General features: G+C 33.3%; 1 protein-coding gene and 1 long non-coding RNA gene across 4 annotated transcripts in view; one reads left to right on the top strand and one right to left on the bottom strand.

Annotated features, from left to right (window-relative positions):
• Window positions 1-27624, bottom strand: part of Wnt2 (Wnt oncogene analog 2) — a 60273-nt gene continuing 32649 nt past the window's right edge. For all 3 annotated transcript variants that reach the window (XM_069037398.1, XM_069037399.1, XM_069037397.1), the window contains exons 3-5: window positions 2018-2289; window positions 574-931; window positions 1-523 (exon numbers count right to left, since the gene is read on the bottom strand). In XM_069037398.1, the coding sequence (XP_068893499.1) occupies window positions 372-523; window positions 574-931; window positions 2018-2289 (782 nt within the window). In that variant the 3' untranslated portion in view covers window positions 1-371. The remainder of the gene's footprint in view (window positions 524-573; window positions 932-2017; window positions 2290-27624) is intronic.
• LOC138124462 (uncharacterized) lies at window positions 7177-7692 on the top strand. The gene is made up of 2 exons (XR_011157153.1): window positions 7177-7259; window positions 7334-7692. It is a non-coding gene; the product is annotated as an uncharacterized lncRNA (long non-coding RNA).

Raw genomic sequence — 27624 nt, 5'->3', positions numbered from 1 at the left:
TAAATTTGTAAAAATTTATTTGCAGTTTTACAAAGCACAGTATTTGTAATGATTAGTGGATAAAATTGATATAATAAATAATTTATCAACTATTACTAAAACACTAATCTACAGCTGAGTTAGTTTTTAAAATTAAAATTAACTAGTTAACAATTAAATTGTCAAGTCGGCTACGCTCTCCTACATCTAATTCGACATCAAAATCTGTACAAACACAAAATATTACAAAGTCAGTATTGGAAGAGTATTTATTATGTACACAAAGTAAAAAATACGTTTAAAAATTATGGTAACTGGCGAACGTTGAAGTACGAGTTGTGCGTTACTGGAAACTTAACTAACACTAAAAACGCGAGTATTAAGAATATTAGTTATTTGCAAGTGTATTCTTCAGTTCTTTCACTGCAGGTGTCACAATCGACATAGCAACACCAGTGAAACTTGCATCTACATTGCCACGTCTTGGTATATTGATGTGTGTTGTATCCTCTGCCGCAGCACATCAGATCGCAACCATCATTTCCTGCAACAAATCGGTCACAACAAGTCAGCAGAAGTAAGCACAAGTGTCACCTCTAGAAGTCCGATTGCACGATCTACCAACCGTTCCTAAGGAGCCCGCTGCCAAGTCGCGTTCGCAGTAATTGGGTGACGTTTGCAAAAACACCAAGTCCGATTTTTTTGGTGTCTTCTTAATCGCCATTTTGCCTTTCTTTAAAACTAAATGTATCTTGCGCGCCCTTCGATACGAATCGATGCCTCTAGGACCTGGCGATATAGTGGATGTCACTGGACGTGCTCTGTAATACTTCTTCATTAAGGTATCGCCGACCTGTCTGAATCCTGGAAGAGTTTTCCAACAAGTTTTCATCGTGCAGCTTCCAGAAACGCCGTGACACTTGCATTCAGTCAGCAGACTCGTTTTTACCGCCTGAAAAATTACAATGCAGAATGTGTAATTGTTTTCTCGCAATCCACAGTTTTACTCTGCGCTTAGACGTTACACCCCTTGGCGTAATAATAAATAAGTGTGCAAAATGTGCACTTGCATGCGCCTGGGGTCACCTTCTAGACGCATGTTTCAAAAAGAAACGACTTCAGGCTACTGAAATAACTTCATTGGTATGTTTATATCTCATTATTGGTGAGTAATCGGAGTTGATTTATGTAATCTAACAATGGACTAGGTAGCAATTTATAAAATTAGTCTGCGGGTAATAACTAAGTGTGTGGATAAAAATAACAAACTTTGAAATTCTTCACCTTATAGGATTTACGATGCTGAAGACAACAAGATCTTTCAACACTTGTTTCATTTTATTTAGGTAATAAATCAGTCAACGGAGAACCAATACGTAAAAATTATTGATTTTTTATTTTCAATATAGAAAGGAGTTCTGGAAATGTTCTGAAATTCTCATAAAACGTCATACACAGAAACAGTTAGGTCTTCGTAATTACAAATACATTCTTCTCACAGACTTTAAAAACTTTAATAAATAGAAAACCTTACTGGGCAAATCAATTTATTTGCTAGATTATTTCTAGATTTGCTTTTCTTCTGTTAATTAGTTGGGAAGAAAATGCTGCATTATTGACTGGACCACAAAATGAACAGAGAAATCGATTGACAAGTAAAGGTTTGTCAAAAACACCACATGAGAAGAATTTCATTGGTCATTTATCAAAACGACGACTTTGATGGCGATACACCACATGATTACTCCGGTTAACCGCAAACAAGTTTGTAGGCAATTTAAAAATCATTTAGAGAATTCCATCGGAATCGCGTTTGGCGTACTACCAGATCAGTTCTCATGGCCATCATCGATATTTTTTCGCGTCCGAGTCCCTAATTGACAGGTCCTGAATGATGTGGTAGTTGTCTGCGGTAGTTAGCCGTGATCTCATTGACGAAGATTTAGATGCGGGTCCATCTTCGGCCACAAAAGACGGGAATTTTGGGTTTACAAACGCTACACGCGAGCCTCATAATGACGATGGTGCTGACACGAACCTTTCTCCCAGCCTTGTTGTTGTGGAGGTTCATCAGACTTCTTTCGTCGCCTTCGAGTTCTCGGGCATCCATGAACTTGCGAGCGAACCTCATCCCGAAGTTGATGTCTACGCTGCATCCACCCCATTTCCATCCGGACGGCGCCGGCTCCCGCGGTTTCGGACCTGGAGCACAGCCGCAGGCGGATATATTTCCCCGAGCACACGCAGACGTCACGGCGTAGGCCACTCCGGCACTGGAAATCGCGTATGTGAAAGCAGCCTCCCTGGAGCCTGAAAGGATTAGGGTTCTGCATTAATTTGTCGTAAATGTCGAAAACTATAACATTTGTGCTCACAAAAAAACGGTCGTTTAGAAACATTAAGGTATTTAAATTAATAATCTAGATCGTTTAAAATCATTAATAATCATATTTATATCTCATTAAGAAGGATAAACTGGAAATATTTGATTGAATTTGGTTTTTATTATTTATGTGACCTTTCAAATTTTTGTTTTAGAAATTGAAAATGATCAAAAGTATTTAATTACCATGAATAATTTGACGGTTCCACCTTAAAATGTAATAAAGCGTAATTTAATGACAAATTATTTAGTTCCAAAGCTATACATATAAATTTTATAAATATCTATTAAAACAATTTAATATACAGGGTATTTTACGAGTGATAAAATGATCCCGGCGGAATTGAAAATGCAACCCACAATACATTTCCAAAGTTAAAGTGACTATTTTAAATACATATTGTATTGCTTGAAAATGACATTATGAATCTGTGATACGACGATTAAAATGTATGTACGATGAGAAAGCAGACATGATCCTGATTTATGATGAATAAAACAACTCTTCGTATTTTCACAATTTTAACCAAGTGAATGACGTTTATGTCAAAATTTACGAAACTGCACAGCTAACTATGTTTTATGTTTTTTAAATAAACATCCTTTGGAATGTATTGTGGGTTGCATTTTTAATTCCGTCGGGCTCATCATCACTCGTGAAATACCCTGTATAAATAAAATAAAATAAGATCTTTTTTTATATTCCTTAAGTAGAAAATTTTAAATATGTACAAAGAATTATAAAGTCAATGTCGATTTTATACCAGGTCCCTAAGAAGCAAAATATTTCCATAGATTAATTATTATTATTATTATTATTTGTCGCAAACAAATTATCCAGAACATGAATTCAGAGAGGAAAAAATATAACAAATGAATGTTTGATAGCTGAATTAATTAATTAAAGTGTAGAATAACAGAACACCACAGGATGTCTCTTTTATTATCTTTTTTAATCACATAAGAATCAAAGAGTAACATCTTTGTAATAGTTCAAGACTATTTCGAGCCGGGTTTACTCTCATAAATTATTACCGTCTGTTTTGGTCAGGAGTTAATAATAATCAGACGGTAAAAATGAAGAGATGTCATGTAAGTGATCAGGTATTAAATCTTCGGATTAGCATATCGCATCAATTAGACGAGCAGATAAGAACCTGTGGGCCGCAGTTGCAACAATTAACAGCCGAACACATCAATGATAATTACCAGAGTAACAACTTCATTAGCTCCATTAACGACCTTTAAGCACGAGGATTCTCCTAACACAACTATTTAGCATTCATCAAGCGCTACACTGTGTATGAGCTGCAAAAATGTGAGCAAAACGTTTGACATCCCATATTTCTCACATGAGACTGAGAAACATTAAAGTACTTTTATTAGTTTGGAAGACCATTGATAAAATCATGAGTCGAGTTTAATAGTCGTTTGTTCCTCGTCGGTGATCATTGCCTATATAAATCAATTGCCGCTAATGATTTAGCGCCTCCCACGAGCCGATGCCGTCATTCAAACTGCACGAAGCACACCAATTAATACGTGATTGCGTGACTTTATGTACCCACATTTACCCATCATGGTTCTATCTACAGGCTACGTTCATCCTACTTGTTCCGATAGTGGGAACAATAGGCGTGTTTTATTCAAGTACCTGTACGTGGTTTTTAAATTTATCTGCGCGTGAATTTTGTTGGCAGAAAACTAGTCTCGCCACCTTTGGTCGAGTTATGTGTCAACATAAAAACCGATGCAATTGGCAAGTTTGGCACTGAAAACCCCGAACATGGGCTCGTGATGGAACCGACGAGTTCCAGCAGTATGCTTGTCCCACGTTGAAACACAATAACGCACGTGTTGAAGAAAAATAAGCTACTGATGTACATCTTTTTTGTATTGATAGGTTTCAGTAACTTTCATGTTTAAAATAAAGGTAGTAGGGTAAAAAAGCTGTTCTATTTTAAAAGTCACACCCAGCAATATTTTTTTTAATAATAGCTCCGTCCAACCATACGTAATCACTACTAAGTTATTTGTTTCATGTTAAAAAAATCGAACAATGTACCAAAAGTCAAAGAACTAGTAACAAAACAGGAACAGTTATTTATCATTCTACTAAATTTTGCTATTGAATTTATACCGTTGATTTCGGACAAAAATTCGCGGACAGGTCATCTCCACATGTGGTGCCAACATAACATGTTTTTTGTTCGAATTTGTCAGAACTTGAGAATTTTCTCCTGTGTGAACGGATTTTGATAAATGTCACAACTTGTCAAAAACGTTGTATTCAACTCGTTCGTGTGTAAATTGGTCTTTTTGGCACTCGTGGCCCTTTAAAACGCTTGTTTCACTCGCCTTTTAAACTGGTCCACTCATGCCAAAAAAGCCCAATTTACACATGAACTCGTTAAATAAACTAGATATGATCGTGCTACATATGTATTTAAATCGCTCGATTAAAACAAAAAACGGTATGAGTAAATTTTAGTAGGTATAAGTAAAAATATCTCGTCAATTAAAATTCTCAAAATGAACGAATGTAAAATGTGGCAAAGTTAACTTTGATTAGAAATTTTTAGGCATACTGTTAGTCAAAGGATTTTTTTGACTCTTTGCTAAAATCATGCAGCAATAAAGAAACTTTAGTTGTAAATTTAGATGTGGGTTTGTTGAATGAGAACTTATTATTATTATATTTCATAATTAAAAAGTATAATGAAAAGACTCTTCGTTGACTTTTAATATTTCACACGTTACAACAACAACTTTGCACAAACTGATAATACATACTAGGTATTTAAAATTTAAACACATACATACTTTGTTAAATATTAATTTGATTAATATTTAATTATACCTTTCTTTTTGATTAAATTTTATAATTTACAGTTTTAAATTTAGAGGTAATAATGCCAATAAGAAACATTATGTTAATTTGAAGAGAGAGGGATCTTGGCTTCTGTAATTCAACATTCTTCATATGTAGTGTAGCAAGAACAGTTGGTCCAATGACAAGTATTCACCGGGATTATCTTGAAAAGTACTGACCTACATGAAAAACGCTGAAACAGGTCTACTGCAATGTCACTAATGTCAAGAGTGTGCAATCATTTAAATTAGCTTTTTTATTTTGAAAATCAAGGGTAGTAAAAATATTGTATCTCAGAACTTTTATGTGGTTTTTACCATGCATATCTTTTTAAACCACCATTTTCTGTAAAAAAAAAGTTAGATTTATGTCCCTTCGTGCGTGTAAGCATTTCTTATGTGTTTTTTACATTTTTAGATTTCGAAAATGTTCTTGTTTATAATATTCACACAAAGCAAAAGCCTCCTGTGTTGTGTCTTTTGTGACCAACATTTTTAAATGCCTACACCCATGTAGTAATTAAGTTTACTATTTTGTTGTCATTTGTCTAAAAACCAGTTCAATTTTTCAACCCATCACTTCTGTTTAACTAAATGGATAATAATTGTCAGTAACAGTTTTCTTTGCGAAAATGTCGTCATAACATTTCTTTCATAAGATTCTATTTATAAAATGATGGGATTTTATTCAAGTCGTTTTTATTCTATTCCTGCACAAGTTGTATCCGTATTTTACAAGATAATTACATACATCATTATTAGAATCTGTTAATGGAGTACTTTCCTCTTCTGCTTAAGTCTTTGTGCAGTTAACCTTGATTAATTCTGAAATAGTTATGACCTTATCTCCTACATAGTCACAGTAAACTGTGGAAATTCCAGTAATGAGTAAGATTAGGTATTTCAATAAAATTATTAGTTACTGTTCTGCTTGGTTGATAAATACCCATTCCAAGGTTTAAAAAAACGAAAAACAGTCATCTCCATGTCAGTCACAATCCAAGTGTAAATAGTATACAATACATATTAACATTTTTCTTTAAAAAAATAATTATTTTGTACTTGAATTTTCCTTAAATAATTGTCTGTTATATACCTACTACATTATGCTACAAAACTAGATACAAAAAGATTTAATTTTATAAGGGGGTCATTCACGAAACTCGGTAAGGCTCGATAAGGCGTTGCAAATTGCAATCAGTTTCGAATTTTCTGTTTAAATTCACGTTTAATAAAGAAGTTACTTGTTTTATTTGTTTTGTTTATTTGGTCGTAGAAAAAGTATAGTATGCAACTTCTCTAGACGCTCCCGCTTGTCCCGAATGAAAATCGTGCAGTTTATAAATCTTGTTGCATAATATACTATTAACGATTTTGTTAAAAGCAGTTCAGTTGCCGACCATTCTAGTACCTATAATGTGTTTCAAAATCAAAAATCCATCACCTGTTGAATTATGTTGGCACAAAAAAAGAAATCCCTAGAATAAGTTTTATTTTTTTTGGTTGGCCTAACCTCCCGCCAAAATTTGACATTGAACTGTTGAGTTTATTTACGTAACACAAAAGAATTATTATATACAAAAAGGTGGTAGCTACCATATCATAACTTTTGAGTGATATAATAAAATGAGAACAAAAAAACACGATGAATTACGACCTAAATGACTGTCAATAGTTTTCTTTCATAACCCCACTTTTTTCTGACGCTTGCAAACACACTAAAAACAAAAGTTGGCGACGTTGTTGTCGGTTGTATTTTCGAGGTAGAATGCAGTGTTGGTGGATTTTTGATTTTGAAACAAATTATACACTTATTTTAAATGTATCTAATACTTTAAGGGTCAGTTTATAGAAAGATAATTAAATATTTAATTCGTGTTCAGTTAATCTGGAATTTGATTACGATTAAAAACTTAATTTCACTTCTGTAAACTGGCCCTATGTGTACTTTGACCAGTGGCGGCTCGTCAGGGGTGGCAGGGTGGGCAGTGCCCACCCAAAACCAAATGACATATTTTTTTTAAATGTATGTATTTTAATTTTTAAATTTACCAATTATTTAATTGATGATTTGTTATTAGAAAGTAAATGTTTTTATAGGTACATCAAAACATTTCCAAGGCGAATTTTTGTCAGGGTAGACATGGCTTCCCTGAGAGGTGTTCGTTGAAATATGAAAGCTCTACGAGTATTGTGGCTAACCGTGCGAAACTGCGAAAGAAAGAGACCGAAGTAGAAACGTTTGTTTAAGATTGAGTAATTAAGGCAAGACATGTCTGCCCTGAGTGAAAAGCATTCATTTGTACACATTTTATTTAATTTCTCCCAACCTGTTCAATTGATTTATTCCAAATTTTGTGTAATAATATTTAGGGCTAAGATACATTGAAATAACTAGTAATTGTGAGAAATTATTCACTTAATTTTAAATAAAAAAAATATTAAAATAATTTTTCTTTGACCAAGATTTAATTTTTGCAAAACGCTGGCGTTATTCTTAAAAATATAAAAAAAAGTTATAAAAGAAAGTTGAATATCAGAGAAAAATCTTCAAAAACCTCCGCGACAGCATATGTCTAAAATAAACCATAAAGCTATTAAAACAATAATAAATAAATTCATTCGTATAATACTCGTAGCAGGCCAGACATGTCTTCCCTGTAACTTCGTCAAGAATCGGTACCTAATCGGTAACGTCCGCACAACTTAGTCGTTGGCAAGATCGTTGGTTTTCGTGTGGTAGTTCGTCAATTCGTCACGAAGAATTTGCGAGAATTAGTAAGAAATAACGGTGATTTGGTTAATTATTTAATGACAAACGCGTTTAATAAATTATCGTACGATGACAAAGTTTTTATTAAACAATTAGACAGGCGAACCCCTTCATTAAATTCATTCTAATCGTAAATTTAATTCATCGTGTCATTGGCTGACGGGTAGTGAAATCAAAAGTAATTTTTTTGCTGGCCCTGTCTTTTGTTCAACAATTCCAAATTAAAAAGCCCACCGTGTACGACAGGAGTCGATAATTTGAAGACGTTGCATCAATCGGTCGAAAAACACGGGAAATCTAAAGATCATACGTACGCGGCCTTAAAATTAAAATTATTTGGAAAGCAATAGTTATTTATTTAACGAGTTGAATACAACGTTTTTTTGTTCGACGAGCACCCACCCCCCCCCCCCCAAGGCTTCAAATGGGTGAAAATCTTTAAAATTAGCTTGACGTTTCGTTTTGACAAGTTGTCAAATTCATCAAAATCCATTCACACAGGAGAAAATTCTCAAATTCTGACAGCGTCGAACAAAAAAACATAGAAAATTCTTTGGAAAAGAAGAATTGAGCTTTCCCAGGTCACAATAAAAAAGAAGACTCGTCAAATCGCCGTAATTATAGGAAACTCTCGGAATTCTTGTCTTCTTATGATTCAACACAATAGATCAATTTCGACTAAATAATCTCAGTCAAATTTCGATAGAAAAAGAATTAATAAAATCATTGCGTAAAACGGATACATTTTTTGACCAGGTAATTGATTATTTCGCCGATCGATTTAATTTATAAAAAAATGCAACATCATTTTTTTGTTTATTTAGAATTTATTTTATTTACTTTATTGAGAATTTATTTTTTGTTTTATGTTTATGGAAAATTTGTTATTTTTGTTGACTATATATTAACACTCTCATCACTTCCATAATAACAAATAACACTTCCTATTCCTAATTCCTTTCCCGGCAAGAGATTTTCTGAACCTTCCCGTAGGTTCTTGCTGGACACTGCAATTAGCAGTGACTAACACAGAAATTCCTTTCCAGCAATTACAACAAACATAATAAAAAATGTAATAATAACATTAAAATGTCTGCCCACCCAGCCAAAAATGTTACGAGCCGCCACTGACTTTGACTTCGATTTCTTCACTGAAGAATATAGTTATGCAACTCTACTCTATTTTACTAGTTGTCAGGTTTGTCACGGAATTAATTTATAGCTTCATTACTTTTACACTTTCTGTCATTTATTATTCATTGTTAGAATTAGTTATGTTCAAGTAACAAAGAAGCGTTCCACTTGCTTCGATAATAAATGTCAATACAGGCTTAATACGTTAAAAAGAATTTTGCTTATACTTACATACTTATTATAATAAAAATTGATTTTCTTCTTAGGACGTTCTGACATAATGGCACAAGCGTGACTTTAATGATTCAGTTGCTGGAAATCAGTGTCAAATACCCCATATTATGGGTTATTGTCAATTTACAGGATAACTAAACGCATCGAGCTTAAAGATTTACGAAGTACGACAACCGCTGAAAGCTGAAAGATGTGACGTGAATAAAATAACCTACAAATCCTTCTACATTGTTAATCGCGTTTTAAGAGCCGCAATTTAATTATTTTGATTAACACCATCCACATTTCAAAGTCGACCCACGTGTCGGTGAATCGTGAGTGAGGCAAGCCAGAGTTATGATTCAGAGTATTCAAGTATCGTGGGTTGTCGAGGAAAGGGATGCTAATATACTATTTAATTATTCTGTGCTTTTATGCACCGCCGTCGCTTTAAGGTACTGCTCTCCCTTGTTTTTATTTATTTATATATTAAAGAATAATCTCTTGCGCCTCCTAAATTATATACCGGACCCGACTTTCTCTTCATATTATGTTATTATGATTATTATGCACATAATGCAATTTTAACGTAGAAACACGCCCAAAAACAAAAATCTCGCCCATTTTTTAGAACGCATAATTTACAGACCTATCAGAAATCAGATCAGCCTTTCGTCTGTTTTAAACACAGTAATAACAACAATTAAATTCAGCAGTGAAAATTGTGCCAAAACTGCTTCTGGCAAGTATCGCATCAATAATTATCCCAGCAAAGAAAATTATTGGCATTACAAATATGTATTTCTTTCAGCTGGATCTGATCATTATTATCATTGATAACATTATTTTATACATATAATTCATAATGTGTCCTGTAAGAAAATCAGTTATTTTTAAAATGGTACTTTTGTAACATAAAATGGCAGAAAATTGAACCCGGGAAAGTTTACCTCAGCTTAATGGACACTATTTTAAGTATACAAAATATTTGTTTAATTTTTTCAGCTTGTCTCTGGAGAACAATGGAGCACTAGATTCAGACTCGGCTTTTTTATGGTTCTTCCTAGAAGCCTCGGTTCAATAAGAATTCGTGGATACATCTACTCAAGTTGCAAAATAACCATTTAAAACTGTCGGATGAACTTCTTGACGAATAGATCTTTCAAACAATGGAATAGTCTATCAAAAAAAAATGTCTGCTTCTCTTTAACCTCGCTAAACGTTTTTATTTTATTCACGATCTTGATTAGAATCTTTTCGTTGATATAAATCTGCTAATACATACTTACTTATTAAAAATCATACAAATTTTTTTATTTCAAATATAATTAAAAAAAAAGATCTATGTGGTTTTGTTTGATTATTAAATGAATAATAATTAATAAAACATTTACATGTGTATGAATTCCAATAGAAAATATAGAAGAATAGAAAATAAATTAATTCAAATATGTATTATGGAAATTGGACAGCGCCACCTCATGGTTGAATGTAGTTGAATTAAAAAACTTCTTTTGGTTTTCCATTCCGACTATGCATAACTGCATTGCATTATGCTAAATTGAGTGTAAGCTTTAACAATAAAAGATTTTTGGAAATATTCTATAACAAATCGAATGCATCGAAAGAAACATGTGGTTCCTGACGTAGCTAATTTTTCTTATATCGAGTGTTTTTTAAATTTCACCTTGTAGTAGGCGTTGTGAACCCACCACTAATGTAAAACGTAAGATTTAAACAGTTGATCCGTGATGCGTAACCTGCATGGTGCGTTCACAATCAACCCTTCAACGCCTATTATGGGGTGAAATTTAAAAAAACACCCGATACAAATGTGAAGCAAACCTTATATGTGTCCGACATAATATCAACTACTCACTGCACCGTACTTGGGCAGGAACAAGTGTTGAAATGAATTTGTGGTCTTTCACCTGTTTCATAAAAGCTGATGAAGCTACGCCACACATCAGCAGAAATAAAAATAAGCAGCAAGCTACTTGAATACGCGTCCGACTCGGCACGCTACTTCTACTTCTTGTTCATTGTCGATAAATGGTTCCAAGTTAAAGAGAACGAGTAGCCGATGCCAAGTCTTCACATCTTTGCTATTCGGGACTCCACAAGGAACCGCCTTGACCAACGCTCTTGCATCTGTTATCCGCTACTGCTAGGGTTTTGCGATTTTTGGATGTTTTTGAAAGGATACGCGATTTAAATGGCAGAACCCAGCACTGTGACCAAGCGTTTGAAAAGACGAGGAAGGTCTCAGCAGTGCGCCCTTCATAGGGAGGTCCTGTATCGTCTTTAAAGACAAAAATCACAATGATGTGTACTATGTCTGAAAACGAATCCAATTAGAATGTCCAGAAGTGTTAACTGGAGATTGAAAAAAAGAAATTCTTTATGGCCACATTTGGAAATTGTGTTCAAAAAGTGAAACAAAGTTAAAAAGTGGTGCCGGCGCTTGTGACATATAAATTCAATTGCAATCGAAGGAAGTTGCTATAAAAAGAGTTGTTCAGAATCACAAGCTGCTATCTTAAATATGACATATCGTATAAAATTAGGTACTATTAACTTCAAATTAGTGTAAATAATACTCCAAAAGGTCACATAAAATTCGGCAAAAAATAAAAACTATTGGAAATTTTCTTCAACACACTCTTTTTTCTAAAAAGTATACATTTACAAAAAAATTAACATAAATGCTTCTCGTTCAAAAATTTTGAGTGATACATTTTTAGCGTCGCTATTTTGATTTATAAAAATTGCAATTTGATGGGAAAATTCACTCTAACTAGGACTATTTTAAGAACATTTTTAACACTGTTGTTTCTCTTTTTATATTGGTCAGAAGCGCACATGTGTGACGTTTATTGTATAAGAGATATTTTTCCTTACTTAATTCATCAAAAGAGAAAGATAAAGGATGTATTTATAAACCGTAAGATTACAAAGTAGCTATAAAAACAACAATACATTTAACATTATACATGACCCCACACGTTCAGTATTTTGCATTTGAAACGTTTAGAAACGATTGTTACATAGTTGTAAAAAAAATAACTCGCGTAGAGAAAATGCTAAACGGGTGCATTTATGGTCAATTATATAAATTCCACAGCGGCAGTTTCTAATGCACTTAGCACCAAGATTAAGATCTAAATGGAAACCGAGATCACATTTAATTTCTACTTGAAGAACCCGAGTAGCAAACCAAAATAAAACTTCTTTAAATTGTCATAAAAATATTTGCATAGTGTCTCTGCAAATAAATCACAAGAGCAATTAATCTTGTGTGCAAATATTTCTTCTACTTGGCGCTATATAATATCTATAACATGCTGGTGTATGAAATAAGATCCCATTTGCACGATAGCATCACTCCTCAACCGACTTGCTATAAATAATAAAGAAAAGTAAACATATATTTTACGTTACATCCGTCTTACCGCGGTGGAGCTTTCGTGTAATAGAAGAGGCGTGTTCGTGCGGTGTCTCTTTCACTTCTTTCGCGGCTGCCGCTAAGTGAAACTTCTAGTTCGTGACACTAAGCTTCAAAATGAACAAGCGATTAATAAGAATCCGGACGGTTGGACATGGTCCAGGATTAGCGAGAGTTTCCGTGTAGACAGAGTTGGTTTATAGACGTCGGCTCCGGCTGTGCCCAGACTCCGGTTGCTATTTACGATTCCATTGGACTCTTCAGCGCTTTGTGATCTTCAGACCAAGTACATACATAAATGCGGTTCATTCTATTACGCATTCCATATAAACTATCTCTCATGCTTCGGAATAATAGCCAGTCTAAATCATAGCGTTTCATGTAGCGTGTAAGCTCTCTAACGCCCATTAAATAATTCTTTCCACACCGTGACAGTTCTCTATTATAATTGCTGAGATCCAAAGAATAGCCGAGGTGCTGCCGAATGATCATTATTTCTAGATCGTCATTAAAATAACAATCACAATAACATAACGACCTAACCTAGATTTGACTAGGAGGTATGTGTTTTACTATACCAGGTGTTAGCGCGACCTCTGGACTTTTTAAAGTTACAAATTTGAAATTTTTTAAATGTAGGTCATATCGTAGGGGGACGGAAATTAGTATAGTCGTCAATTCACTATTCTGCCCCAGTCGTCCCCAGCCCTCATAAAAGAGGACATCATTTTTAATACCTCTCAGCAAAAGAAGTGTTAAATTACCAAGGAAATTTTTTGATATTTTTGAGTTTAAAATTGAATATTTTTAACAATTTGAAGGTAATTTCATATTTGTAACGTTAAAGACACCAAAGAAAAAGCACATCCGAACTTCTCGCGGGGGCACCCGGTATACCGGGTGATTCAGATTGGTATTCGCGGCCCTACATCCAAGGGCGTAGCCAGGATTCTATATAGAGGGGGGCAGATTAAGAAAATCCTAGACTATATTGTTTTAATCGTTTAATATAATTTTTAACATATGAGTATCTCACATTAGTAGTGGAGGTGAGGTAAAAATTAAAAACAAAATGTAACAACCAGCTTTATTACTTGATGAGTAATCTGCGCGGTTCTTCACTAAATTTATTTAAAACTTCTCTTACAATTTCATTTTTTTTTTCTTGGACAATTTTCCGGTGTACGCTTAACATACACAACCCGTTTAAACGGTTTTCGGTCATCGTAGACCTCAGCCACGTTTTGACACGTCGCAGGGTAGAAAAAGACCTTTCTATATTACTTGTTGTACACGGTTGTGCCAACGATATAAGTATGGCTTTTTTGGTTGCCGGGAAGAAAGTGTCCGCCTCCTTTAATACATCAGTAAAGTCTAATTTTTCCAAGCCTTCTCTTTCTATACCTTTATCCTTCCAAAGTTTATACCATAATTCGTGAGCTCGTGAGCATTATCCGATCGCTCTTCTAGGGGGGGGCAGCTGCCCCTCCCTGCCCGTACCTCGCTACGCCCTTGCCTACATCCTTTTTGTTTTAAGAAAAAAGTATAGCAAACCATATATATTTGTAAATCGCTTGTGAAACTACAATAGATGATGTCAAATCTTTTCTACGATGACATATGTCAAAGTTAAGACACTCAACTTTTTTTTTTAAATAGTACACTATACATTTATTAGCTTATTCTTGTAAAGCTTTTTTTTCTACATTTGAATGTGTAAAAAAAGTTGACACTTACATCAGAAAAAAATCGAGAAAAATAATAAAATATGATTTAATTTATTCGAAAGCGTTATTTTCTAAAAAGAGCTAGTTAGTCAAACATTTGTAAATTCGCATTATGTTGGTTCCCTGCATGTCACTACTTACAAGACAACCACGTAGCCAAAAAATAAAATTATTTGACCTTGTTTGTTTAAGCCTCGGGTGTGCCTCGGTCAGAAAACTGAGACTCGGACGAAATACCAAATCCATACCGAATTTACTATGCTACTACCCTGCATCTTACTATTTTAAGAATTACACAGCCAAAAAATAAAATTATTTGACCGTGAAATACCCGATCCATCCTGAATTTACTTTATTCGAATATTAGAATTTACACTTATTCGAATTTTACATAGTCAGCTATTCAAATATTCGAATAATTCGAATACGATTCCCAAGACTCATCATGTCATTCATGCACTATCAAAATTCAACTACATACAGGTGTCTCAAAAATGGCGCCCAATCTCCTAAGGGTCTTAAAGAATAGAAGTCTGAGAAGGTAAATCTCAATACAAAATTTTATCGGACCAACAGATTTTGTATAACTTGCTCTTAAATATGGTAATTTCAAAGAGATGTATCTCCTTTATTACCAAATTTTACAGCTGAATTATAAATTACTTTACAATGTTACTTTTTCCAAGACCCCTTTAGGTAGTGGAACAACACCGAAGTAATTCTTTTTAGAGTAATGACCTAGCAAAATACGCTAAAATAACAGTGGCAACATTGACCTCAAAGGCGAATTGGTTTAGTTGATTGTGCATACCAACCAATGTTGCCAAATTTGTTATTTTAAAATGTGTATAACTTATAAAATAGTCAAAGGAAAAAAAATTCACAACAAAATTGAACTCAACTCTTCAAATAGTTTAACCCCGCAAGAGATTGGGCGCCATTTTTGAGACACCCTGTATTTTCATCGTGTATGCATTCAAAGCGGTATAGTTAGGAAGAAGTTAGCTCTTTTTAGAAAATAACACTTTCGAATAAATTAAATTAGATTTTATTTTTTTTCTCGATTTTTTCCTATTGCAAGTGTCAACTTTTTTTGCACATTCAAATGTATAAAAAAAAGCTTTACAAGAATAGACTAAGAAATGTATAATATACTATTAAAAAAAAAAAAATTGACTGTCTTTAACTTTAACATATGTCATTGTAGACAAGATTTGACAACGTCATCTATTGTAGTTTCATAAATTATTTAATTTATGAATTTAAAATAAAAAAGATATAGGGGCGCGAATACCAATCTGAATCACCCGGTATATTATATAAATACCGGGACATTTTTTTAACTCTGAACATGGTCCATACTTGTTCCCTATGTTCAATTTTAAAAAACACAGATCAATGCATTGTGAGTTGCTATGCAACCAACTATAGAGAACACCAGAGATTTTGAAATAATGTTAAAAATTGTTCCGATTGATGGAATTGGTTTATCAGGTGTTGCATTGGAAATGTCACGCACATTTCTAATGCTCTGATTGTCATAGAATAACTGCATTATGTGTATTTCTTCTTCAAACAACTTGACCATTTTGTTAAACTGTCAAGTACTTATTTTCGTTACCTTGGTTACGTGATTACATACATGCATTGACCTGTGTTTTTTAAAACTGAACATAGGGAATAAGTATGGACTATGTTCAATGTTAAAAAAATGTCCCGGTATGTTCTAGTCGGGACTTAAAAAATCACCAGGCTTATCACAATTATTGTTGAAATTGTTGACTTAGAATTAGGTTAGGTAAACTGTGAATACCATTTTTTGTAAATGTAGCACAGCACAATAAATAGAAAAGCTTACTCCGTTGTACTACATTTGATTTTTACCGAGTGTTTGTGATTTATTTAAAATCAAAACAGTCTAAGAACCTAATCATTATACAGGGTTATTCTAAATGATTGTAGTCGAAGTAGGCCATGCCCATGTTATTACGTTTTTGCCGCTTTCATGTGAACTGTCAGTTGTGTCGCTGTCACTGTCATTTTTTAGGTGAAAAGTGCGGTGATGAGGATTTTATTTATTTTTGTTAAATTAACGATTGAATCTAGAAATATTGAGTTGTTCTACAATCAATTTTAAAAATATTGAGTTGTTTTGCACCCAATTTAACACATCATTTTGATGATTTTTTTATGTGGAGCGGCAACCATAAATTTTACATTCAGTTTTCACGCCTACTTCGACTACAATCATTTAGAATAACCCTGTATGTATTTCTTGCTAGAACTAGTTCAAGACGAAGTGAAAAAGTCAGTTCGTAAACGTCGAGTAGCATTTATTTTTCCATCTTATTTTTACTTGTTTTTCAGTTTTCAAATATTTTTCACATTTTTACAGTGTGGAATAAAATGATTTACATCTCGTTACCTTTGGAATTTTCGCACATGTAAATTTTCCTGTACCGCTCTACTTTTTTTTCGAAGTGCCGAACTATTAGTTCTGTCACTAAATGTCATCAATCGAATTAACAATTGTTACAATTTACTAAATTGATTTAACAAACGTTGGTGGCCACTTTCAACACTAGCTGTGACTTGCTTTTGTTAGCTCCTTTTTTATTTCAATCTCAACTTTGCATTCATATCATCCCTTCGCAATAAATCACATTTGGAATTTGGATATATATTTTGAGGTTAGGCTTTCTTTTTTTTTTGTAGAGCGGCATTTCGTATTTTTACAAGGGTAATGCAAAAGTAACTAGATGTAAATCATTTTATTCCACACTGTATTAGAAACATTATTTTTAAATTAACGAACATTTAAATATACACTTATATAATTTCGGCTTTCGTACATTTATAAATTATAAGTTGATAAAAAAATAATGATCGGTAATATTCTAGGCAGTTCTTTATTTTAGACATTTAGACATTACCAGATAAGGGTTTGCGACAAAAAATTAAAGAAACTGGAGTGGGTATGACATCAGACGACTTGAAATAAGAGCAATTTTTTCTAATATTACCACTAAGATTAATTAGAAAAAAATATAAAGACAATATTTATTCATCTTAAACAGATAATGGAATAAATAAAATAACACTTTTTTGATAATAAAATGTAAAAAATAAAGAAAATTGTAAATACGTAAATGACCAGTAAGTAATAAAACTAAATATGCCAATTAAAATTTAATTATGCCAAATATCTTTAAATCAGGAATAAAGCACAATGACATTTAATGTAAAATGTGGTAAACGAGCTGATTTTATAAAGATATTTAAAATTCTAAAAATCTCTGAAATGTTTAGAAAATCTGCAAGATTTTATTACTCTTCGAAGGTCACTATATGCATTATTCAATTTAAGAGGCACATTTAAAAAATGTCAATGGTGATTTTGAAATTATGTCATTTTAGTGTGATATTTCAAATCAAAGCATTATTTTCAGAATTTCTCTCTAAAACCACTAGGTACTTAATTATTGAAGTGTTACGTACTAAAGTCTCATTAATCTGGAATAACTATAGAAAAATTAATTTCATTGAATTTACATTATTTTCAAAAATCAGGACGACGTACCTACTAAATAAAACTGTTCCTTTCAAGAGCAATATGTGTTTATTCATATATAAAAAAAAAATAGTAAAACGACTCCAGACCAAAGATTGCATGTCTTTCCTCAAAATTTAATTTTGTTGCCTGTTATGTTGAACTTAACAAACATTTTCTCGTTGAAGCAGCCGACTATTTTTATGACGATGTTTAACAAGTTGTAAGGAAAGCGGGTGCATTATTCAGAGAAAATGGAAGTGTTAATAGAAAAATCTGTAGTGGAAAACCAAACAGAAGAACACCCAAGGTAGTAGAAAATACAAAAGAAATTATGGAAGCAACTCCATCCACATCTATTCGAAGGGTTAGGCAAATAAGAAATAAGTAAGGTCTACTTTGACAATTTTTTATCGCACTGTATTTGCGGCATGCCATAAAGCTTTTTGAAAAAAAATCATGGGCGGATGTGGAACAGTAAATTCAAAAACTGTTTAGTTTACTATGGAACTCACTTACATTTTATTTCAACAAATGATGCAGTAATCATTGTGTGATACTCTATTTAAGTTATTAAAGAAAATATTCATATAATTTTGATAGAAGTTTATAAATAATGGAGTTGCAAGAATATTAACGGAAAATAAATTACCATATTATTATATTTAATAGATTTCTTTGATCATAATAGGTTTGAATATGTCGAAAAATGAGATTTATTGCGTCAACAAAAAATAGAGAAACTGGTTCTGTGTATACAAAATTCATGTTAATTAAATGTTATTAATATATTAACTGATTAATGAGATAAGATTAAATATTTAATGTAAAGTATAAAATTACAAATAAGATGATTACTTTGACATTTAGATGTTAATAGTTTATACTGACAATATCATTAGTCATTTTGTTAGCATTTTAATTTTTTCATTGCGCACGTAATTTTTCTATTAAGAAAAATATATTCACAACATATGAAAGGATTTTACTTTGATACGATCAAAATGAATCATCGGCAAATCTTCCTAAGCCTAACAACGTCTCGACAACAGTGTTGAATTTCAAAATTTTATTTTAACTTCTTAACAAAACTGGATGCCAAAATGCTTTTGTTTTCAAATTTTTAGATGTGAGTCGGCTCATAGGGTGACGTAATGTAGCATAACTGTCATGTCATTACTCTGCCCTTAGCCGCCCCTAGCTACCCCCACTTCAAAATTATAAATGATACCAAATGAATAAAGTACTATTAAAAAAATAGAAACCTAAATATAACAAATAAAAAAAATATATTAGGTATACTTCGTTCAGCGAGAGATGGGGAGATTTTAAATTGTATTAAATTAACCCAACACTACGAAATGGACAAGAATACATTAATTTAGAGCATAATTTCATGGCAAAAATGTTACTGCTTGTATATTTCAAATTTTACGTGCACTAGGTAGGTATGTACTACTATCTTTACGTAGAATTTACTGATTTTTATGTCAACCAATCTTTCGCTGGATAAACTATACCAAGATTTTTGTTACAATTTCAAAACAATTAGGTATCTACTAAATGTCGTAGTTTTAACTAAATTCATTGATCACCATTTATTCTTTAAACAATGATATAATCGATTCTGAAATTCATTTTGAACATTTTGAAAAAGTTATGGTTTTAAACCAAATTTCTTTTTCTAATCCATAAAAATATTAAACTTTTAAATTTCAGTCGATTATCTCAAAATTTCGTCCGTAAGATTTCACTTTCTTACACAGACGTAGTAAGAATCATAGCCTCCTCCACAATCCGTTATTAAAAATGTACTTTGAAGTGGGGATGGCTGGGGGTGCCTGGGGGTGCCTGGGGGCTTACCTACTGAGACAAACATTTTACAGAAAGAAAAAATGTCAGTAAAATTTGCTAAAAAGTTCTTACTTGCATTTAGACGATAGGTACTGTTATAGGTACTGTTATACGTAGGATCAAAATAGGTGCAAGACTACACAATATTTTCAAAACAGTTGATCTGATTAGCATCAAAATCAATAAGCCATGAGTCGTCACTGTGATAAAGATTTTGCAAAAAGAATCATTCAATCGGTACAACATCTGCCAAGCACAAAATCACGTTTCAATTTAGTAATTTGGAGGACTTGGAAACTAACGGATTCTGAATTATAAGATATCCCAAAGGTACTGATATAATGGTTTTGTATTTACTAAAGCTAAAGGGGTATTATATCAATAATCGCGTTATACCTTTCGGACAACAATATGTCTTTATTCCGTACATTGAAATGCTCACTGGTTTTTTTGGTCCCGCAATTACAAGGAACGCTTGGTAAGACACCTTTATGATTCATAATAATTGAAAATTTTTAATAACCAGCCCTGGAATGGGCCCCTGCCGATCTCGCATAATGCACATAAATCTGAGTTGTTTGCCGACGTCGTCAAAACTCCAAGAGGAACAGTGAGTTCCCATTATCTTGCAGAAGTAATAACTCGCCTCTTCTGACCAATTACATTCGTTGCCGGGTCCTCTGTTGCAATGGATGCAAATTCACCTCTCCCCTATAAATTAGACTCATTACCCACCGTATTTATTACGTACGTATCCACATTAAAGCATCGCATGTTCGCCGACATAAATAACGATGTGCTTTTTAATTTGAATTTCTTCATTCCAACGGTTGCACTCCAAAGTTGCTTGTCTATAACAAGCTGCGACCGTAGATCATGATCTGCCTACCTGTCACTACTTTATTATGTTTCCGGCGACGTTCGCACGTTCTTCTTGTTTCTTGTTGCGGCACCGAGAACACATGGTCTAATGATGGAGATTAATACTCGATTTGATAGGGAATAATTCGAGTGAGCGTGCTCGAGCCTCGGGGGCGGAACGCCTCTTAAAATCCGGACAGATTCTGATATTTGGGAAGATGGACAGCGCAATTAATGTGAACAAGAGTCAAGTATAAAATGTGTGGGTTGGCGGCGGTGACGACTTCCAGACGGATTGCAGAGACATTACGCACGTCTCTGGTTAATTAGCCGCCGTAGATTTATGGCTGATGCATCGATATGCCTTATTGGCGAACAATGGACGGCAGCCACTCACTGATATTTTTGAAAACTATACGGACTACAGGTATGTGACTAGAATACAGATGAAACAAGAATGTCATCTGGCTTACCTTACACGTAATTTTTTAACAAAATCCTTTGGAATAACTAGTTCAGGAAAGATTCCATAATTTCAGATTGAAAAAAACTTGACCTTATCTTCTGATAAATCAAACAAAAATATTTAAAGAGTGAAATCGACCCGTGAAAATATTGTTTTTGCTTACAATAACTGAAAGAGATTGCGAAAATGTCTGACAAAAACTCTTTTTTTTAAGTTTTACATAAAAGAATCTGTAAATGATGTGTAAAAAATTGGATTTAATGTACAGGGTATTTCTTAAGTGATAATGAGCCCGGCGGAATTGAAAATGCAACCCACAATACATTTCCAAAGTTAACATGGCTATTTTAAATATCGTATTCTTTTCAAATGGATTATGAATCCATGATGACCTCGCTTCCAATAATTTTATTCGTCACAATTGACATTTACGAAAAAGTTAAAATACAACGATACAAATGTATTCGTTTTTTTTTTACAATTGCATTTAACCAAGCGAATGACGTTTATGTCAATATTTACGAAACGGCACAGCTAACTATGTTTTATGTTTATCAAAAAAGGAATATCCACGTTAACTTTGCAAATGTATTGTGGGTTGCATTTTCAATTCCGTCGGGCTCATTATCACACGTGAAATACCCTGTATAATTGATATATGATTGACCTCTAGTGCTAGGAAGTTGAACAATAACCTTAAAAAATGTATTCAACCACATAGTTTTGATTTAAAATTGAACATATTATAATCACAAAAGATTACGACTAGTTCCGGCATCAACTTACTTTTCACGTTCACAGAAGAAGTTAGGTGCGGTGTTACACGAACAATTTAAATGAAATATATCGCGGCATTGTAGTTATTTTCTCTACCGTCATTTGAAGTTTGAATTCAATCAAGTTTAACTCAACCGAACAATCGAGAAGAAAGAAACTGTGTTGCAATCATCGCCATTTCCTACATTTATTGCAATATGACTTTTTCTCTTGTTCGCGTTGTACACGCAGTCCTTAATTTAATTGTGTTGTTGATTGGCAAATAGGAATTCCATTTGGTATCGGGTTCGATTCGAATATTAAAAGATTTACACATCTTGTGTAGATTTCTATTAAGATATGGCAGATCACAAGATCTGATTGCAATCTTTCTCCAGTCATATCGCCAATAATTATCGAGGGTTATTAGAACTGTCGAAATGCCGTTCTCTTGTTGGCAATTCATTATTATTGGCAGCAATAACGAAAACACGTACAATAAACGTGTTCTCTGTGATTTTCACACGTGATATGATTTAAAGATATTACAGGAGGTTGTAGGCGATATTGTGATGCCCGACGGCGATGTGTACGCCAACACGACTATGATCCGAATTATACCCACGTGTTAAGATTTTAATTGACTTTATCGATGCCATTATTCTAATCTGACGACCATTTATCGCATCATTTAAATATTATGCTGTAGATTATTGACTCGATCTAGTTGGTAAGAAAGTTCATAAACATAAATAAGTAGCTTAAAGTGAAATTTATCTAGTTTTAGGATCTGAGATGCTACTGCGATGAAACGAATAAACTATCTCTATTTTAATGCTAAACTAGATTCTAATATTTCAAGTCGTACAAGTTTTTATAGGCGGCCAGACTGGAGTTTAAAGAAAAAAAGAAACATTTCAATGACAAATTTTGATGATATAATATTTTTAACACCTGTTTTATAATTTTTACAAATGTTTCTCGTGATAATAAGTTAAAATTCAGTCTTGGTAGATTACACTCCATAAGTAAAACGGCTGTAAAACACAGAATTTAATATTAAAAACGTATTCAGGCTTCAAAATGTCTAAGCACTATGTAGTTATTAGTGTTCCAATAAGATAAGACAATAATTATATTACGGTACTTCATCTGGAAAGTTGTAATTTAAATTGGTTAAGAGTAGCAATACTTAATATATTGTAAAGCAGTAACTGGTTGTTCTTCATATCTAAGATATAGATACTAATGTAAAATAATAATTCATAGTATGGCATTACGTTATCTAGATATATCTTCCTATAGAAGTAATCCTTTTAAAATGAATAACATACATATATATCTTTGATGGCCAACATAAGTCTGTGGCAATGCAAGAATTGTCTTTACAACCAATTTCCTGAAGCAGTAATCTGTTCTTCAGATAAAAGTCGATGTTGAAAATATTCTGGAACTGATTGAAAATTTCTTGTTTGTTCACAATATTTAATCTTGGCGTCGTATTTGAGAGATACCTAATTATTGTAATTTTATTTGAAAATTATTTAATTAAATTTCGTAATTGTTACTGTTTAATTTCCGTCACTAAAGGGCCTGACATGCGAACCTATCAAAATGAACATAACATGTTGCTGAATTTCCCGCGATGTCTGAGTACTCTTCTATTGTAAACTAGTAAAGCTGACAACAATGCATTAGACATTGACGCTATTTATAACCTCAAACGTAGAAAAACATAACCTAATTCAACAGACAGACAAAAGACAAATTAAATGCAAAATTTCGATGGCCTCCCTTTATATCAAAACAACGCTAATGCATTTTAATCTTATTCATTACAGCAAATGAAAAACGTTATTTTTACAATAAGAACTACCGTAAGAGCAAACAAAATTCCATCAAGGATAGCTATGAAAAAGAAAGTGCCGTGTCTTTGATTAAAAGAAATTCGTCATGCATTTGTAGAATCCTGAAATTGCATCTTTTTCCCTACAACTTACAGTCCACAAGCGCACTATGAACTGTGTCATAGCCTCATAGCTATCCTCGATGGCATTTTTTTTTGCTCTTACGGTATATCTAAGCATTGAATTTTGAATAAATGTGGTTAAAATAGTCTTTCTCCACGACTATTAAAGAATGAATGCATTCTTGTTGGATGTTCAATGAAAGAATGATATCAATTCCACACCCAGTGATAAATGTACTCAGGGCTGTCGCCCAGTTACATCCCTCGTATCCTCATTCTATCATCCGCAGATCGTCAATCGGATGCGTTTGTAAACAATAAATCGGGCATCGCGTGGCAACCGCTAAACGAGGCACAATTTTAATTGTCAAATATTAACACTCAAATGAAATGAAATTTTCAAAGATCTTTTTTTCTTAGTATAGTCGTGGAGAAAGTATAGTCTTCAACTCGCGTATAATGGCTATTATTCAATCGGACGATTCCACCACTCGCCTACGGCTCGTGTTGGATTTTTCATCTTGATTTTCCAAATAATTTTTGTTTTAACAAACAATTTTCTTTGATCTATCTGATTAAAATAAAGTAAATCTCATTTAGTTTACAGGAATAAGTAAGTTTATCAGAAAAATTTAGATTTTAACTACAACTAGAAACTTTAAAATTCTGTTTTACTATGAATTCCTTCAAGAAATTAGAACCATTTGGTGCAATATACTTGTTACAGTAATATTTTTTGTATGAATACGATTGTTAAATATACATAAGGTACGTGTGAGAATGTTTATCTTTTGTTAGCTTTGCCGTAGACGTCAATTGATAAATCAAAAACTATTTAGCAACGAAGGATCATTTATTTAAGAAGCCATGAGAAATCCATAAAGACATAAGTGAAATATTAGGCGAATCTGCGTCTTCACGTCAAGTTCAGATACATATTTTAAACTTGACAGACAACAATGTAAACATGTTGTAACAAGAGTGTTGATTAGGTCCAGCTTATGATATTAACGACAGAGTTATGGCTGTTTTGTCATACATTTGGGCTAACATCAGCACAGAAGCACATTCGACGAAAGAGTCCAAGAGGTCTTCGAGGTGAATTTAACCATCTTTAAGAAGAATCTCTATTTTTTTACGTGTTAATAATGTATGAAACTGATCACTTGGACCCAGAGTCAAAATACTAACGGATGGGGATAAGGGTTCATTATTTCGAAGAAAATTTAATGCAACAACTTCAGACGTTAAAGTAACAGATTTGTGGGATCTCGTTGAGAAGGTTTTGACTGACCATTTATTATGTGGATAAAGTTAAACAGGCATTACATAATGTTATTAAAGAAAAAAGAACACCTTTTGTGGACTATGAAGCAATGATGACGGAGATCGGAGAGTGGAATGATAGACAAACTTAAGAATTTTTAAATTTAATTTTTTTTTATCTGGTGAAATATTGAAATTACTCCCTAGGATTTAGGGATATTCGTTACTAGGTTGCTATACATTTGGTTAGGTTGGAGGCTATGCGGTTTCTGGTGACAAACAAAAGATATCGTAACAATGTCAAAAATGTAGGTTAAGTCAGCTTGTATTAACTAGCATTATTAAATTTGCAAATATCTCATTTCTCGCTACAACTGATAGATGTTTTTTTCGTTTCACAATCCTATGAAAAACGTGATTTCCCTAAAAGTTCGAAACCTAGAGAGTAATTTCTTGTTGATATTACCTACTTTACGTTTCCAATATTTTGTAGAACTTCGGGGGGATGGAGTTATCATTCGTAACGCAAATAATAGAAAACTATACCTAACTATCTTCAATTTCAGTAAAATAATTCTTGGATACCCAGGCCTAGTTGATTGCAAAACTTCATCAAAAACGTGTTGATGAGTGTCATAGAATAATTTTCGATTGATGTTTCAAAATGATATGTTAGTTGACCATGATGCCTAGATGATTTGCAAAATTATAGCCACCATAGCCAAGAGCCTGAAGTTGCGCTGTGTCCTCCTCTAGGTATGTTGAAATTGAACGTCTTTCGACGTTTCGACGTAGGTACGAGTATATCTGCGGTTTTCCAAATAATCCGATTGGGTGCTTTTTGTTGAGCCACTCGGTTGCTTGCGAGTGTAGAGGTGTCGCACTTAAGATGAAGATACATAGTTTGATATTTTCGTTGTTTTTAGGAGTAGAACTTCGGTCTCGGGAACAGAACCAATTTTCGAAGTGTTTCTTTGCCTTGGAGATATCTCTAGAAATTACGGGTACTACAAACACATGTTCACAAGCAAATTTTGAGCCCTTGAACCAAGTTTCAATGCAAAAATTACATTTTAATTTTTCAAAAATATTTCGAATTTCATTGTTTTAATATCAGTTGTTTCATTACTTTTTCAATTTTTGTCGACAAAAGAATAAGCATCTAATTTATTATTGCTTTTTAGTTTGTTTTTGACAAGTTTTTTCGTTAAAATAGAATTTTGATCAACGTTTCTTAATAGTTTCTTTTGATATCTCCATCATGAAGTAATGTATCGAGAATTAATTCTATTTGTAAAGTTGGTATGCTCCTAAAAAGTACGAAAAAATCAAACTGTCTTCACCTTAAATGCGACACACTGTATATTAAAATTAAAAAATTTACCAACTGTAGTCAAAACATGAAATCAAAATTTTTTTAGAAAACATTAGCTTTATCATTATTTTGTACATTATCCTGATAATCAGATAATCCAGATCGGTTTAGTTTGAGTCACTGTCGTAAGTGTTACGTTAATGTAACTATGTACCTACATATTTGTGGATACCTGAAACGTTTTGTTTTATTTTTTAAAATTCAAATGTATGAGCAATAATTTTGTAAATCTTGATTTTCATGATACATTTCCATAGTCAATTTGTTATTCTACGCTTTTCGTGTTAACACCTTATCCGGTTCCACCAACCGCAATAAAACTAATAAAAATTAATAACATGTAAAATTGGTTTGCGATTATCGCTCCGTTCAACTCCACCAAATGCCATTAATTAGTGAAACCTTGCACACGAGATACACTTATGGTCTACGAGGGCGTCAGATTGATGTAACTCTCTTGTCCGGTTTAGAATTACAAGAGCCCACAATGCACAATCAACAGATTTATTATCGACATCTTTGTACATTTGCATTCGGTGAAGTACACACACGTCTTCGTCCACCCACAGCCCCTCCGCCAAATGTCTCTATTACGCCCGGAACACTCCGGAATCCGGGCATTTTCACCTGAACAGTCATCAGAATTCAAAGCTCGTCTGGAAGAGTCTTGTTTGGTTAACCAATGACGAGAAGTGGGCCCGACGGTAGCAGTCACGGCTATCTGCGATCAGTAATCATGTTGTTAGCTCCCACGCGACCCTCGACATACACTGGATCTAAACCTTTAAATTTCGTGTAATGATGCTTGTAAAAATGTGAAACGTTTAGGAATCTGGAAAGAAGAGCCCAGATAGGTCGCCACCGTCGACGCACTTATCGAAAGCACAGGATTTCTCAACATCGAGTCCACCGCAGGGAAAGAAAATGTCGGTGCACTTAATTTATACGGTTGCTTGATTTGTTTATTCCGCGAATTAGTTGACAAGCAATATTTAAGGCTTA

Source organism: Tenebrio molitor, chromosome 2 (assembly GCF_963966145.1).
Source record: "Tenebrio molitor chromosome 2, icTenMoli1.1, whole genome shotgun sequence".
Classification (NCBI taxonomy): Eukaryota; Metazoa; Arthropoda; class Insecta; order Coleoptera; family Tenebrionidae; genus Tenebrio; species Tenebrio molitor.
This window is presented reverse-complemented; position numbering and strand designations above follow the sequence as displayed.